Consider the following 14,398-nt stretch of genomic DNA (forward strand, 5'->3'; position numbering starts at 1 on the left):
GACCAGCGTTGGATAGACCTAAGCACGGGCGACAAGAAGGAGTCATGGTCAGATTTGCCAAAAGGAGGGCGGGGGAGGGCCTTGTATGCATCGTGGAAGTTAGAGTAGCAATGGTCGAGATTGTTACTCGCTCGTGTACTGCAATCGATATGCTGATAGAATTTAGGTAGCCTTGTTCTCGAATTAGCTGTATTAAAATCCCCAGCTACAATAAATGCAATCTCAGGATATATGGTTTCCAGTTTGCATAAAGTTCAGTGAAGTTCCTTGATGGCAGTCTTGGTATCATCTTGCGGAGGGATATACACGGCTGTGACAATAACGGAGGAGAGTTCTCTTGGGAGATAATACGGTCGGCATTTGATTGTGAGGAATTCTAGTTGAGGTGAACAAAAGGGCTTGAGTTCCTGTATGTTGTTACATTTACACCAATTACATTAATCATGAAACATCCACTCCTGCCCTTTTTCTTACCGGAAAGATGTTTATTCCTGTCGGTGTGATAAACTGAAAATCCCGTTGGCTGTATTGACTCCAACAGCATGTCCCAAGCTAGCCATGTTTCTGTGAAATGACTCTGTGGCACACGTTGCACACAAGGTAAGCAGGAACGAGCTCCGCAAATCCATTAGGGATGCAAAAAGACAATACAGACTCAAACTTGGCTAAGTGCTGATGTTCCACAACTCCAACTCGTGTCGCATGTGGCAAGGATTACAGACTATCACAGACTACAAATGCAAATCCAGCTGTGCCGTGACACCAAGCCTCCCTCACAGTCAAGCTTGACACATTCTATGCTCGCTTCAAGGCAGAAAATACGGAGCCATCCAAGACAACTCCGACCCGACCAAGTGTTTTTACTCTCTGATGCTGCTTGCCCAGATGGCATCCCTGGCCGCTCCTCAGAGTGTGTCCTAACCAGCTGGTGGACGTCTTTTCAGACATCTTCAACCTGTCCTTGTCCCAGGCTGTAGTCCCCACCTGCTCTAAGGAGACCACCATTGTCCCAGTGCCCAAGAAAAACAAGGTGACATGCCAAAGTGACTATTGCCCTGTCGCACTCACCTTGGTCATCATGAATGGCTTTGAGAGGCTGATCATGGCCCACATCAAGGCCAGCATGCCAGGCACACTGGAACCATGCCAATTTTCCTACCGCTCCAACAGTTCCACGGAAGATTCTATTTCCATTGCTATTCACATGGTCGTAACACATCTGGACAAGAGGAACACCTATGTGAGAGTGCTGTTCATTGACTACAGTTCAGCATTCAACACTATTGTTCCAGCCAAGCTCGACACCAAGCTCAGTGCCCTGGGTCTGGACACCACCTCTGCAACTGAATCCTGGACCTCCTGACGGTAGACCACATGCTGTAAGGATTGGCAACAACACCTCCACACTGACTCTTAACACAAGGGCCCCCCAGGGGTGTGTCCTCAGTCCTCTGCTGTACTCAACAACTGCGTGGCTTTGCACGACACCAACACCATCATCAAGTTTGCTGATGACACCACAGTTATAGGGGGGTGATAACCACCAATGACGAGTCAGCCTATAGGGAGGAGGTAAGTGAACTGGCATTGTGGTATCATGACAACAACCTCCCCCTCAACGTCAGCAAAACAAAGGAGTTGATTGTTGACTTCAGAAAGCAGAGAGAAAGCATGCCCCGATACACATCAACGGGACTGCAGTAGAGGGACTCACAAGTTTTAAGTTCCTCTGGGTCCACATCACTGAGGACTTGTCATGGACCAACAACACCACCACTCTTGAGAGTGCATCGGTGTCTCTACTTCCTATGGTGGCGGAAGAAATTTGACATGCTTCCCCGGGTCCTCTCCAAATACTACCGCTGCACGAAGGAGAGCATCCTGACCGGTTGTATCGCAGCCTGGTATGGGAATTGCTTCATCCACGACCTCAAGGCCTTACAGCGAGTGGTGAAGACGGCCTAGTACATCACTGGGACCATGCTCCCATCTACTCAAAACGGTGCCTGAGGAAGGCATGCAGTACTATCAAGGACCCCCCCCCCCCCCCCCCCCGCCATGAGCTGTTCTCTCCCTTACCGTTGGGTAGACGGTATCAGAGCTTGATAGCAACAGGCTGAGAGACTGTGTCTATCTACAAGCCATCAGACTGATGAACACTTGAACTGGACTGACCACCTGCTCTGATTCTCCGCACTTTAGCACACATGCACTCACACACCACAACTGCTGCTACCAGACTCTTATTATACTGCTCATTTTACACACTGCCCCCACCTCTTCCCCAATACAAATATCAATATTGTACTATAAATTGTGCCTTCCTGTATTATTACTTATGCTCAACTGTGTGATAACGCTCTCGGTAGCCGATGTGAAAAAAACCTTTAAAAAGGTCAACAAAGCCGCTGGCCAGACGGATTACCAGGAGGTGTACTCAAAGCATGCGCGAACCTACTATCAAGTGTCTTCACTGGCATTTTCAACCTCTCCCTGACCGAGTCTGTAATACCTACATGTTTCAAGCAAATCACCACAGTCCCTGTGCCCAAGGAAGAAAAGGTAACCTGCCTAAATGATTACCGCCCTGTAGCACTCACGTTGGTAGCCATAAAGTGCTTTGAAAGGCTGGTCATGGCTCACATCAACAGCATCCTCCCGACACCCTAGACCCACTCCAACTTGCATACCGCCCAGATCCGCAGATGATGCAATCTCAATCGTACTCCACACTGCCCTTTCCCACCTGGACAAAAGGAACACTTACAGTGGGGAGAACAAGTATTTGATACACTGCCGATTTTGCAGGTTTTCACTACTTACAAAGCATGTAGGTCTGTAATTTGTATCATAGGTACACTTCAACTGTGAGAGACAGAATCTAAAACAAAAATCCCTGTATATAGCCTCGTTATTGTTATTCTTACTGTGTTACTTTTTACTTTAGTCTATTTGGTAAATATTTTCCTAACTCTTCTTGAACTGCACTGTTGGATAAGGGCTTGTAAGTAAGCATTTCACGGTAAGGTCTACAATTGTTGTATTCGGCGCATGTGACAAAGTTTGATTTGAAATGTTTATTCTATTCTACTGAGCCATTTACTTTATGTTTTATGTTCTTATATTTGATTTCTTATTGTTGTTGCCTTGTCGAGAAGGAACCTGCAAGTAAGAATTTTGTTGGACGATGTAAACCATGCGTATCCTGTACATACGACTAATAAAACTTGAAACCTACTCCTACAGGATCCCAACAGGGAGAACAAACCATGGTGCACCAAGTCTACATTCTGCAACCAACATCATACAAGCACAGCAGCAGCCACAGCAGCAGCCACCAACACCCACAAATTGTGCTAATGGGCAAGCAACTCAAAGTGCAGGTTCCAACCAGGTTAATGCTACTAGCAACCAAGCTGATGCTACTATTTCCTCGTTCCTTTAACCACCAAGATAATTCTACTAGCTACCATGCTAATGCTACTACCAACCAAGATGCTCTTTTTTTAATGTTTTTTTGTATTTTTGCCCCTTTTTCTCCACAATTTCATGCTATCCAAAGACTGAATGGCATCACTGAATTTCTGCTAAATAGCAAAAACTCTATTGCCAACAAGAGGCCTACCAGTGTTCGATGGTGACCCACTTCATTACAGGTCATTCATTAAAGCTTTCCAACATGGTATTGAATGCAAAACTGACACCATGCAAGACAGGCTTTATTATTTAGCGGAGTATAAAAGTGATCAACCAAGAGAACTTGTTCGTAGCTGTTTGCACATGAATCCAGCAAGGCTATACAATGAAGCAAAGAAACCACTTGAGTTCAACTTGGTCAATGAAATGAAGAAAAAAAACTGCACATATGGAAAAAGCTCTGAGCTGGCCATTAAGCCAGTAGATGGGAAGGCATTGTATTCGTATGCATTGTTCTTGAAAGGCTGTTCTCACACATTACAGGACATTAAGCACACGGAGGAGCTGGAGAATGTTGGAGGATCACAAATGTCAGTTCAAAGCAAAGCTGTACACTCAGACTCTCAGTGGACGACATTGCCCAGGCAGAGGAAGCTGTTGTATGCTTTGTCCAAGAATAGAATTGCTGCATTCAGCAAAGGCACAGTTAACAGATCGGCAACATATACAGTACCAAATACGTTTGGACACCTTTGCCTTGATGACAGCTTTGCACACTCTTGGCATTCTCTCAACCAGCTTCATGAGGTAGTCACTTATAAAACATTTCAATTAACAGGTGTGCCTTGTTAAAAGTTAATTTGTGGAATTTCTTTCCTTCTTAATGCGTTTGAGCCAATCAGTTGTGTTGTGACAAGGTAGGGGTGGTAAACAGAAGATAGCCCTATTTGGTAAAAGGCCAAATCTATATTATGGCAAGAACAGCTCAAATAAACAAAGACAAATGACAGTCCATCATTACTTTAAAACATGAAGGTCAGTCAATGTGGAAAATGGCAAGAACTTTTAAAGTTTCTTAAAGTGCAGTCGCAAAAAGCATCAAGCGCTATGATTAACATGGCTCTCATGAGGACCGCCACAGGAAAGGAAGACCCAGAGTTTCCTCTGCTGCAGAGGATTAGTTCATTAGAGTTACCAGCCTCAGAAATTTCAGCCCAAATAAGTTCTTCACAGAGTTCAAGTAACAGACATATCTCAACAGCAACTGTTCAGAGGAGACTGCATGAATCAGGTCTTCATGGTTGAAATGCTGCAAAGAAACCACTACTAAAGGACACCAATAAGAAGAAGAGACTTGCTTGGGTCAAAAAACACGATCAATGGACATTAGACAGGTGGAAATCTGTCCATTCTGCAGCAATACGCCATCCCATCTGGTCTGCGATTAGTAGGACTATCATTTGTTTTTCAACAGGACAATGACCCAACACACCTCCAGGCTGTGTAATGACTATTTGACCAAGAAGGAGAGTGATGGAGTGCTGCATCAGATGACCTGGCCTCCACAACCACCCGACCTCAACCCAATTGAGAAGGTTTGGAATGAGTTGGACCGCAGAGTGAAGGAAAAGCAGCCAACAACTGCTCAGCATTTGTGGGAACTCTTTTAAAACTGTTGGAAAAGCATTCCTCGTGAAGCTGGTTGAGAGAATGCTAAGAGTATGCAAAGCTGTCATCAAGGCAAAGGGTGGCTACTTTGAAGAATATAAAATATATTTTGATTTGTTTGACACTTTTTTGGTAACTACATGATTCCATATGTGTTATTTCATAGTTTTAATGTCTTCACTCTTATTCTACAATGTATAAAATAGTACAAATAAAGGAAAAACTCTTGAATGAGTAGGTGTGTCCAAACTTTTGACTGGTGCTGTACAGAATGGATCCAGTCTTGTTGAACAGTGTCCTGAGGGTAGGTGGAAGGCTAGCAGCTCTGCCATGCCTGAAGATTAAAAACACCCAGCCATTCTTCCCAAAGACAGAGACATCTCAAAACTGATCCTTTGTCATGACCTGGTTGGCCACAGCAGGAGAAATGACATGCTCTCCAGGCTGCAGCGCATATACTGGGTTCTGCGTAGCAACTCTGCAGCAAGCTCCATCATACAGGAATGTCTGGCTTGTCAACGCAAACATGGAAATGTAGGACAGCAGAAAATGGCTTCTCTTCCTATAGACAGGATCTCTACAGATCTATCACTTTTCACTCATGTAGGCATCGACTACTGCGGACCTACTGAAGTTAAGAGAGGACAAAGTCATGTAAAGAGGCATGGAGTAATATTCACATCTGACCTGCTGAGCCATCCTTCTCAAAATGGCTCATTCCTTTGACACAGACTTATGCTTCAGTCCCCTTCAACGGTTCATTTGTAAACTCAGCAAAAAAAAGAAATGTCCCTTTTTCAGGTCTTTCAAAGATAATTAGTAAAAACCCAAATAACTTCACAGATCTTAATTGCAAACGGTTTAAACACTGTTTTCCATGCTTGTTCAATGATCCATAAACAATTAATGAACATGGACCTGTGGAACAGTCGTTAAGACATTAACAGCTTATAGACGGTAGGCAATTAAGGTCACAGTTATGAAAACTTAGGACACTAAAGAGGCCTTTCTACTGACTCTGAAAAACACAAAAAGAAAGATGCCCAGAGTCCATGCTCATCTGCGTGAACGTGCCTTAGGCATGCTGCAAGTAGGCATGAGGAATGCAGATGTGGCCAGGGCAATAAATTGCAATGTCTTTACTGTGAGACGCCTAAGACAGCTCTATAGGGAGACAGGAGAGACAGCTGATCATCCTCGCAGTGGCAGACCACGTGTAACAACACCTGCACAGGATTGGTACATCCGAACATCACACCTGCGGGACAGGTACAGGATGGCAACAACAACTGCCCGAGTTACATCAGGAACACACAATCCCTCCATCAGTGCTCAGACTGTCCGCAATAGGCTGAGAGAGGCTGGACTGTTGTAAGGCAGGTCCTCACCAGACATCACCGGCAACAACGTCGCCTATGGGCACAAACCCACCGTCGCTGGGCCAGACAGGACTGGTAAAAAGTGCTCTTCACTGACAAGTCACGGTTTTGTCTCACCAGGGGTGATGGTTGGATTCGTGTTTATCAGCGAAGGAATGAGCGTTACACCGAGGCCTGAACTCTGGAGCGGGATCGATTTGGAGATGGAGGGTCCGTCATGGTCTGGGGCGGTGTGTCACAGCATCATCGGACTCAGCTTGTTGTCATTGAAGGCACTCTCAATGCTGGTCGTTACAGGGAAGACATCCTCCTGCCTCATGTGGAACCCTTCCTGCAGGCTCATCCTGACATGACCCTCAAGCATGACAATGCCACCAGCCATACTGCTCATTCTGTGAATGATTTCCTGCAAGACAGGAATGTCAGTGTTCTGCCATGGCCAGCGAACAGCCCGGATCTCAATCCCATTGAGCACGTCTGGGACTTGCTGGATCAGAGGGTGAGGGTTAGGGCCATTCCGCCCAGAAATGTCTGGGAACTTGCAGGTGTCTTGGTGGAAGAGTGGAGTAACATCTGACAGCAAGAACTGGCAACTCTGGTGCAGTCCATGAGGAGGAGATGCACTGCAGTACTTAATGCAGCTGGTGGCCACACCAGATACTGACTGTTACTTTTGATTTGGACCCCCCCCTTGTTCAGGGACACATTATTCCATTTCTGTTAGTCACATGTCTGTGGAACTTGTTCAGTTTATGTCTCAGTTGTTGAATCTTGTTATATTCATACAAATATTTACAGATGTTCATTTTGCTGAAAATTAACGCAGTTGACAGTGAGAGGACGTTCCTTTTTTTGCTGAATTTAGGAGAGGACAATGGAATAAAATGTGTCAGCTTTAACCGTGAGCTAAGAGAAGCTCTGAAGGATCTAAACCAAGACAAAATTCAAAAGGCCCTGTTGCAGGATTGCATAAAGTGGAGATTCAACACTCCTAATGGTGCTCACCATGCCGGTGTGTGTGGAACAGCTCATCCAGCAAGTAAAGAGTGTTCTTCAACCCGTCATGATGCAGGTTTGATGACGAAGCCCTGTAAACAGCTCCATGTAAGATGGAGGCAATTCTTAATGACTGCCTAATAACTTCAGTCTCGAATGACCCAAGTGTCTTGGATTCCCTAACGCCAAATCACGTCATTCAACTCAAAGGATAACCATTGTTGCCACCAGGTCTGGTCAAGAAGGACGACTTGTATGCTCGAAGGAGATGGAAACAAGCCCAGTACCTTGCAGAACTCTTCTGGAGAAGATGGACATGTGAGTATCTGTCAATGATGCAGGATCGTCCGAAGTGGAACAGCACAAACCTGAGTTTCACCTTCAGAGACTTTGTTCTCATTGTGGATGCTACAGCTCCACGTAACTCATGGGGCGAATCATTGACACGATGGCAAACTCCAGAGGTCTGGTACGCAGTGTGTGTTTTAAAGACCAAGACCAATGAGCTGAAGAGGCTCATCAGCAAGCTCGGTTTGCAGTAATGGAGTAGTAATAAGGCAGTAATAACCTGATGACGATGTCAGTCAGACTGCATGTAACACCGTTTGAAGTGAACGTGCCTCTGAGCTGCCGCCTCTGGGTTTCAACACGGAACTCCTGAGTTGCTCAACACCTACGCTGACATGTGCACACTGATTTGACATGGATTATCCTATGATGGACAATGCACACACTCTTCAAAAGAAGATTCAGTATGCACAATTGGACAATTAAACAAAATGTGAAAGAATGCATAATGAAATGTTGGTAATATGGTACTTAGGTTACATTTATATTCATGGTAATTGATTGGCTTAGGACAGTAAGCAATTAAGTGCCAATAAGAAGGGGTCTGGTCTCTTACCTGGTGGTAAGGCTCACACTCTGACAGCCAGTGACGCTCCTCTGTCAAACACTTCCCCTGCCCCACTTCATCCTGAAAGAGAGAGAAGAGAGAATGGAGGAGAGAGAAAGACGTTATCAGCACGACAAAAACAATGATGATGTCTATCAACTAAGTCCTTATACAGAAGGATCATACTACAGCAGGTCCCACTGCTGCCACTGATATTGCTGTCACAAAAATGAACTGTTCCTGTCCTCAGCAGCACAATTCAGCCTTTCAAAGAGCTACACTGCCCCCAAGTGGACACATGGTATCATGGTATTTTTCAAAGACACTATGAAATATCGATTTTACACAGAATTCACGGAATATCAACTGGGGGGGAAAAAAATAAAACAGGCAATGTTTAATTGATCCCCTTTCAAACAGTCCCAATTGTACCAATTTCTTGCCGATATATCCATTATATACATCCCGGTGCGAAGCCCTGGGGAGGGGTGGGTGGGAGCAAGAGACTTAAAAAAAAAGTGTTACTTTGACCCTTACCCAATCTTTTTTTAATTACCTTTTTCATATATGATTTGGGATTATTTATATTCTTAAGGCAATATTCTTCCCAGTATCCATTAAATTCAACGTCTCTACTGCCAACCTTCTAAACGTTCCACTACTGAATAAACCCTAGACTGCTGGTGCTACTAACAGCCATCTCCAGAACAGTGTGAGACAGAGTGAGAGAGGTACAGGGAGTTTTGTAAACAGTCAGGAAGCTTGTCCGAGGAATGATAGAACACCTTCGGAGTCATACCATTGAGCCTGGGGTTTTGTTCCCCTGTGCGCACACACTCAAAAAGGATCCCTCTCCCTCTCTTACAACTCTTGTAAATCACTTTTCCTCCCCCTCTCTCACACGCTTTATTCCACTCGATTTCTTCTCCTATCTCCATCCCTCTTTCCCCCTTCATTGGCATGCTGCCCACTCTGTCCTGTCGTTGGCGGCATAATGAGCCCATTCTGAACAAAAGGCAGCCAAATGTTAATTAGATGAAATCATGATTTTCATGACGGCAGGAATGGGGAAACAATGTGGCGGAGGAGAGCAGGCTCTCTGTGGTTTAGGAGAGTAACAGAGACTGGAAAAACCTGTCTGCAAGCCTGGTTCTCTCTCTCTCTCTCTCCGTCTCTTCCTCTCGCTCTATCCCAGGGCCTGTAGTGATAGTACCACCCTGAGGCTCTCCTTGTCACTCTCATCCCATGCTGCTGCACTAACAGGGCTGGCTGTCTGAAGAGAGTGTTCTGCAGAGCAATCGCCCCCATATAGAGGCTGAACAACATTATGTAAGCGGGGTCCAAATAGAAGTGGACCTGGCAAACAGGCCTCGTTTTTCACGGCTGTATCAAACACTGGCCATGGCTCAAACGCTGATTCAGTGTACATGGCATGACTATGAGCGTCTGTCCAGATAGATATAGGCCAGAAACACAGCCAGGGAACATCCTGTTCACCCTGTACATTTGTCACGTTAACTTCACTGGACCTGGCAGTAGCAGCAGCAGCCTGTAAACGCAGGGTTGTGTTCTAGATCATTCTGGAGCCATGGTCTGTCTGTCCTGTCCCACACTACAGCTTTGTGCAGCTCTCCACTCTTCCTGCAGCACAGATCCACTCTCTGTTCACAGAGCCTGACGGACTGGCTGGGTTTCACTTTTTAGTGCTGGAGGATCAACTGCCGGTAGTGTGCGTCAGTGTGTTGATTGGGCCATGTGCGTGTAAGAGTGTGTGTTCTTGTGTGTTCCCGACGACAGTCAGAACACTAGCAGCTGTCCCAAAGACTCTGTGTGCCCAAGGGCTCTAAATCAGAAACCGTGTGGCATTTCACAGAGCAGCTGGGAGTACTGTGTGTGTATATGTGTGTGTGTGTGTGTGTGTGTGTGTGTGTGTGTGTGTGTGTGTGTGTGTGTGTGTGTGTGTGTGTGTGTGTGTGTGTGTGTGTGTGTGTGTGTGTGTGTGTGTGTGTGTGTGTGTGTGTGCGCGTGCATGCATGCGTATGTGTGCCTGCACAGCTTCTATGAAACCACCTGCATCAGGCAGTTCTTTTAAAACGTTTCCATCTGTACGTATTTATAAACGACCATATCACATCGCCGAATCATAACTCATGAAGTAATAGAGAGCTAAGAGCAGCCCTAACAGGCAGGATGTTAGGGACTTGAAATACAGTAACTCAATAAGGACCATCTTAATTGTCCTTAAATGGTAAGCTTAAACAATGGCTCTGAAAACCAAAATTAAAGAAAGAAAAATCCTTGGAGGAAAACACACACAAGCCATTTATTATCTATTTTCCAAGTTATTTGCTGCAGCCATTCTCAATGGCCGGCCCAGTGTCAGGGGATATAACGAAAGCCCTGGATCAGCTAGATAAATACTTCTCCCTACAGTCTCATGAGGATAACAGCCATGCCACTGTAGAGACAGAGGGACTAACAAGCTGTATGTCTGCTGTCTGCTGAGGGCTCTCGGCTCTGTCTGAATACAGCAGCTACACCCCAGCAGGACTGCTTGAGGGGCTCTGCTACAGTATAATGGCCCTCCAGATCAGAAAACTGTGGAAAACAATACACCATATACCATCAAATGTGATATTTTTATTTTTCAACAAACTATGTCAACTGAGCACTCTCAGCTTTGACTACAGAAGCTACTAGCTACACTTGGAGCTCCCGAGTGGCACAGTGGTCTAAGGCACTGCATCTCAGTGCAAGAGGCATCACTACAGTCCCTGATTCAAATCCAGGCTGTATCACATCCAGCCATGATTGGGAGTCCCATAGGGCGGCACACAATTGGCCCAGCGTCGTCCAGATTTGGCCGGGGTAGGCCGTCATTGTAAATAAGACTGTTCTTAACTGACTAGTTAAATAAAATAACAATAAAAAAAAAACAGCAGGCCCAAATAGCTCCAGGCCAGACCAGTGTGACAGAAGAGTTCACAGTCCTGCCCCCCCCCCCCCCCCCCAGTCAATCACCACCCCTGCAGCCCGCCCTCTGTCCAACAGTCTTTGTGCTTCTTTACAGGAGGGGAGGAGCCAGCCGGCATGTCTGACAACTATGTAAAACAAGACAGCAGCGTATGAGAGGACAGACACAAGGGAGGGGAGGGGGGGGAAGGGGAAGGTGGCTAGACAACAAGGTACAGAGCAGGGAATGATGTGGAAGCAATATAAACTAGCCAAAGTCTTGACAGTGTAAAAAAGTGCATAGCCAACTGCCATATTCTCAATCTATAAAAAGCAGGCTATTATGACATAGGCCTATCGGTTTCCCCAAGGACTCTCAGTTTAGAGTCTCATGTCTCAAGCTAGGATTCAGCCCAAAGTATGCACTGATGACCTGTGGTCCTGTGTCCCTCTTTGCTGTGTGAGTGTGCTGGTGTTTTCCTCTTGCTGTTGATTCCACACGGTGCTGGTTGTCCTCTGTAGGGCTCTTCACATCCAGTGGACTGAGGGGACCTGGACCTGGTCTTCTCTCCAGCCTCTCACTCACCACCCTCTTACCCTGGGATCAAACAACCATGGATCATCAACATCAATAATTTCAATGAGGTTAGGACTTTCCCCTGACCAAGTGACCTTATCAGAAAAAAGTCCTGGCCCTAAACATAATTTGTATCATTCAATGGCATCATTTGACTACAGTTGGCCACAGAACTTTAGAATTCTGCTGTACCTCATAGGCTCGTCATGTTGTTTACCTTTGTGTTGCCAGCCATGGTGACCAGTAGCTGCTTCCTCCTGCCCCGCCCAGAGCCCAGCAGGTTCCCCTCCGTCTCCCTCTCCCCAAGCTCCTGGACCCACTTTGGGGTGGGAGAACCACCCGTCGTCCCTGGTTTGGTCATCACAACACGAGGATCCTACTCAATAGCAAAGTGAACATGACAGTGTGAATCACAGTGTCTCAGTAATACATCTCTATTGCTGATAATATGTGTATGCATATGGTTTCGTTCATCAATATGGACATTGTAATTGTGTTGGTATGAATATTGATATTTCAGAACTATTCGGTATGTAAAAGCATCTCTGTGTACATCTCTGTAGGCAGACGGGGCAACTCACGCTGGTTGACTTGTTGATGGTGATGGTTAAGTCCCCTGCTTTACCCTTAGGGCTTTGCAGTATCATTCCTTCCTTCTCCGCTCTCTTCTTGTCTTCCTCTACCTCCTGCAAGGAATGAAACAGAACATGAAACACTTGACAACATCAGGAACCTGATATTATTATTAGTCGTCAACAAACCCTGTAAAAAATGTGAGTTAAAATGTAGTATTTGTCTTAGATCTTCACTCCATACAAGGCTAGTTGTTAGATAATTATCCTTAGATACTAAGGTTTCCAATGTCACTTGGTTTGGGGATATGAGGATTAAACAAATCCAGAAAGACGGCAGGTCTATTTTTTTATTTGTTTAGGGGGTAGATCAGCTTTAATATTAGATTGTAGCTTGAATCAATGTAATATGTATGTAATGTAATGTGTGTGTGTGTGTGTGTGTTTTTCTTTTTACTATTTTATACATTGTACAAAAATAGTGAAGATATCAAAACTATGAAATAAGACCTATGGAATCATGTAGTAACCAAAAAAGTGTTAAACAAATCAAAATATTTTTGAGATTCTTCAAAGTAGCCACCATTTGCCTTGATGACAGCTTTGCACACTCTTTAGCATTCTCTCAACCAGCTTCATGAGGAAGTCACATGGAAGGCATTTCATTAAACAGGTGTACCTTGTTAAAAGTTAATTTGTGGAATGTATTTCCTTCTTATTGTGTTTGAGCCAATCAGTTGTGTTGTGACAAGGTAGGGGTGGTATACAGAAGATAGCCATATTTGGTACATAGTACATATTATGGCAAGAACAGCTCAAATGAGCAAAGATAAATAGCAGTCCATCATTACTTTAAGACATGTAGAAAATAGTAAAAATAAAGAAAAACCCTTGAATGAGTAGGTGTGTCCAAACTTTTGACTGGTACTGAATATGCTTTAAAATACATGTTTCTTCATTATTTTCCCCTAACCCTACCACCCCTCCCCTAATTGGAGCAAACTAATGGGCAACACCACTTTGGCTTCTACTTCCATCTTACACATACTATATACATTTTACAGACACAATGTATTTTAAAATAGTTATATTTTGTTTGTTTTTAATCCCATCCTTCAGCTATGCTCAACCCCTCCCATCTATCTCTGAAGACCATCCAGTTCTGATTTCTATTTGCCATATATTTTTCAACTGTGCTGTGATGTTTTCCACAGGCTGTAAATTAAAGATAAACATTTTTGCTAAAAGTAGTATTACATTATTTATCGATTGACTATGACTTTTCAAAATCACCCAGCAGTGCAATTTGCAGAGTTAGTTTCAGGTAGATTTTGCGATACTTCAGCCATTCCTGAACCTGCGACCAAAAACAAGCTACATAATTTGGACAGTACCAGAACAAATTATATATTTATTCTGTCTCTTCGCAGCAAAATCTGTAGAACTGGGATGGTTGTATCCCCCATATATATAACATTATATTGGTTGCAAGAATTTTGTATAATAATTTGTATTAATTAAATAAAAAATGTCAGGTCTGTCAACCCCAATTCTCTAACTTCTCCATGTCCTCAGTGCAGGTTTAAAACGGTGTCTCTGTTTCAGAGTAAGAACAGTTGAACACTAACTCACCTGGTACCTCTTCATGAGTGCTTCATTCTTCCTGCGGAGCGCCTCAATCTTCTTATCCAGCTCCACATCCTTCTCTTTCTTCAACATGACGTCACTGGGGGTCTGGAGACGAGAGAGAGAATACTCAGCTCATCAGAGCTTTAATGTAGAATCTTATTGGTACCTCAATCAATCCAATTTATTTATAAAGCCCTTCTTACATCAGCTGATGTCACAAAGTGCTGTACAGAAACCAAGCCTACCTGTGAGTGGCTACAGTATCTACAATAAACAATCCAGTGCATGATGGGCATTCAGAATGATTAACTCT

General features: G+C 44.5%; 1 protein-coding gene across 4 annotated transcripts in view; it reads right to left on the minus strand.

The window, feature by feature from the left end:
* The window catches only part of LOC139375276 (coiled-coil domain-containing protein 9B-like), a 51,560-nt gene that overhangs the window by 27,642 nt on the left and 9,520 nt on the right, over positions 1-14,398 (minus strand). For all 4 annotated transcript variants that reach the window (XM_071116895.1, XM_071116896.1, XM_071116893.1 and 1 more), the window contains exons 2-6: positions 14,089-14,190; positions 12,466-12,570; positions 12,102-12,260; positions 11,741-11,905; positions 8,365-8,436 (exon numbers count right to left, since the gene is read on the minus strand). In XM_071116895.1, coding sequence (XP_070972996.1) covers positions 8,365-8,436; positions 11,741-11,905; positions 12,102-12,260; positions 12,466-12,570; positions 14,089-14,190 — 603 coding nt within the window. The remainder of the gene's footprint in view (positions 1-8,364; positions 8,437-11,740; positions 11,906-12,101; positions 12,261-12,465; positions 12,571-14,088; positions 14,191-14,398) is intronic.

The sequence above is a fragment of the Oncorhynchus clarkii genome, chromosome 19, assembly GCF_045791955.1.
Source record: "Oncorhynchus clarkii lewisi isolate Uvic-CL-2024 chromosome 19, UVic_Ocla_1.0, whole genome shotgun sequence".
NCBI classification, from domain to species: Eukaryota; Metazoa; Chordata; class Actinopteri; order Salmoniformes; family Salmonidae; genus Oncorhynchus; species Oncorhynchus clarkii.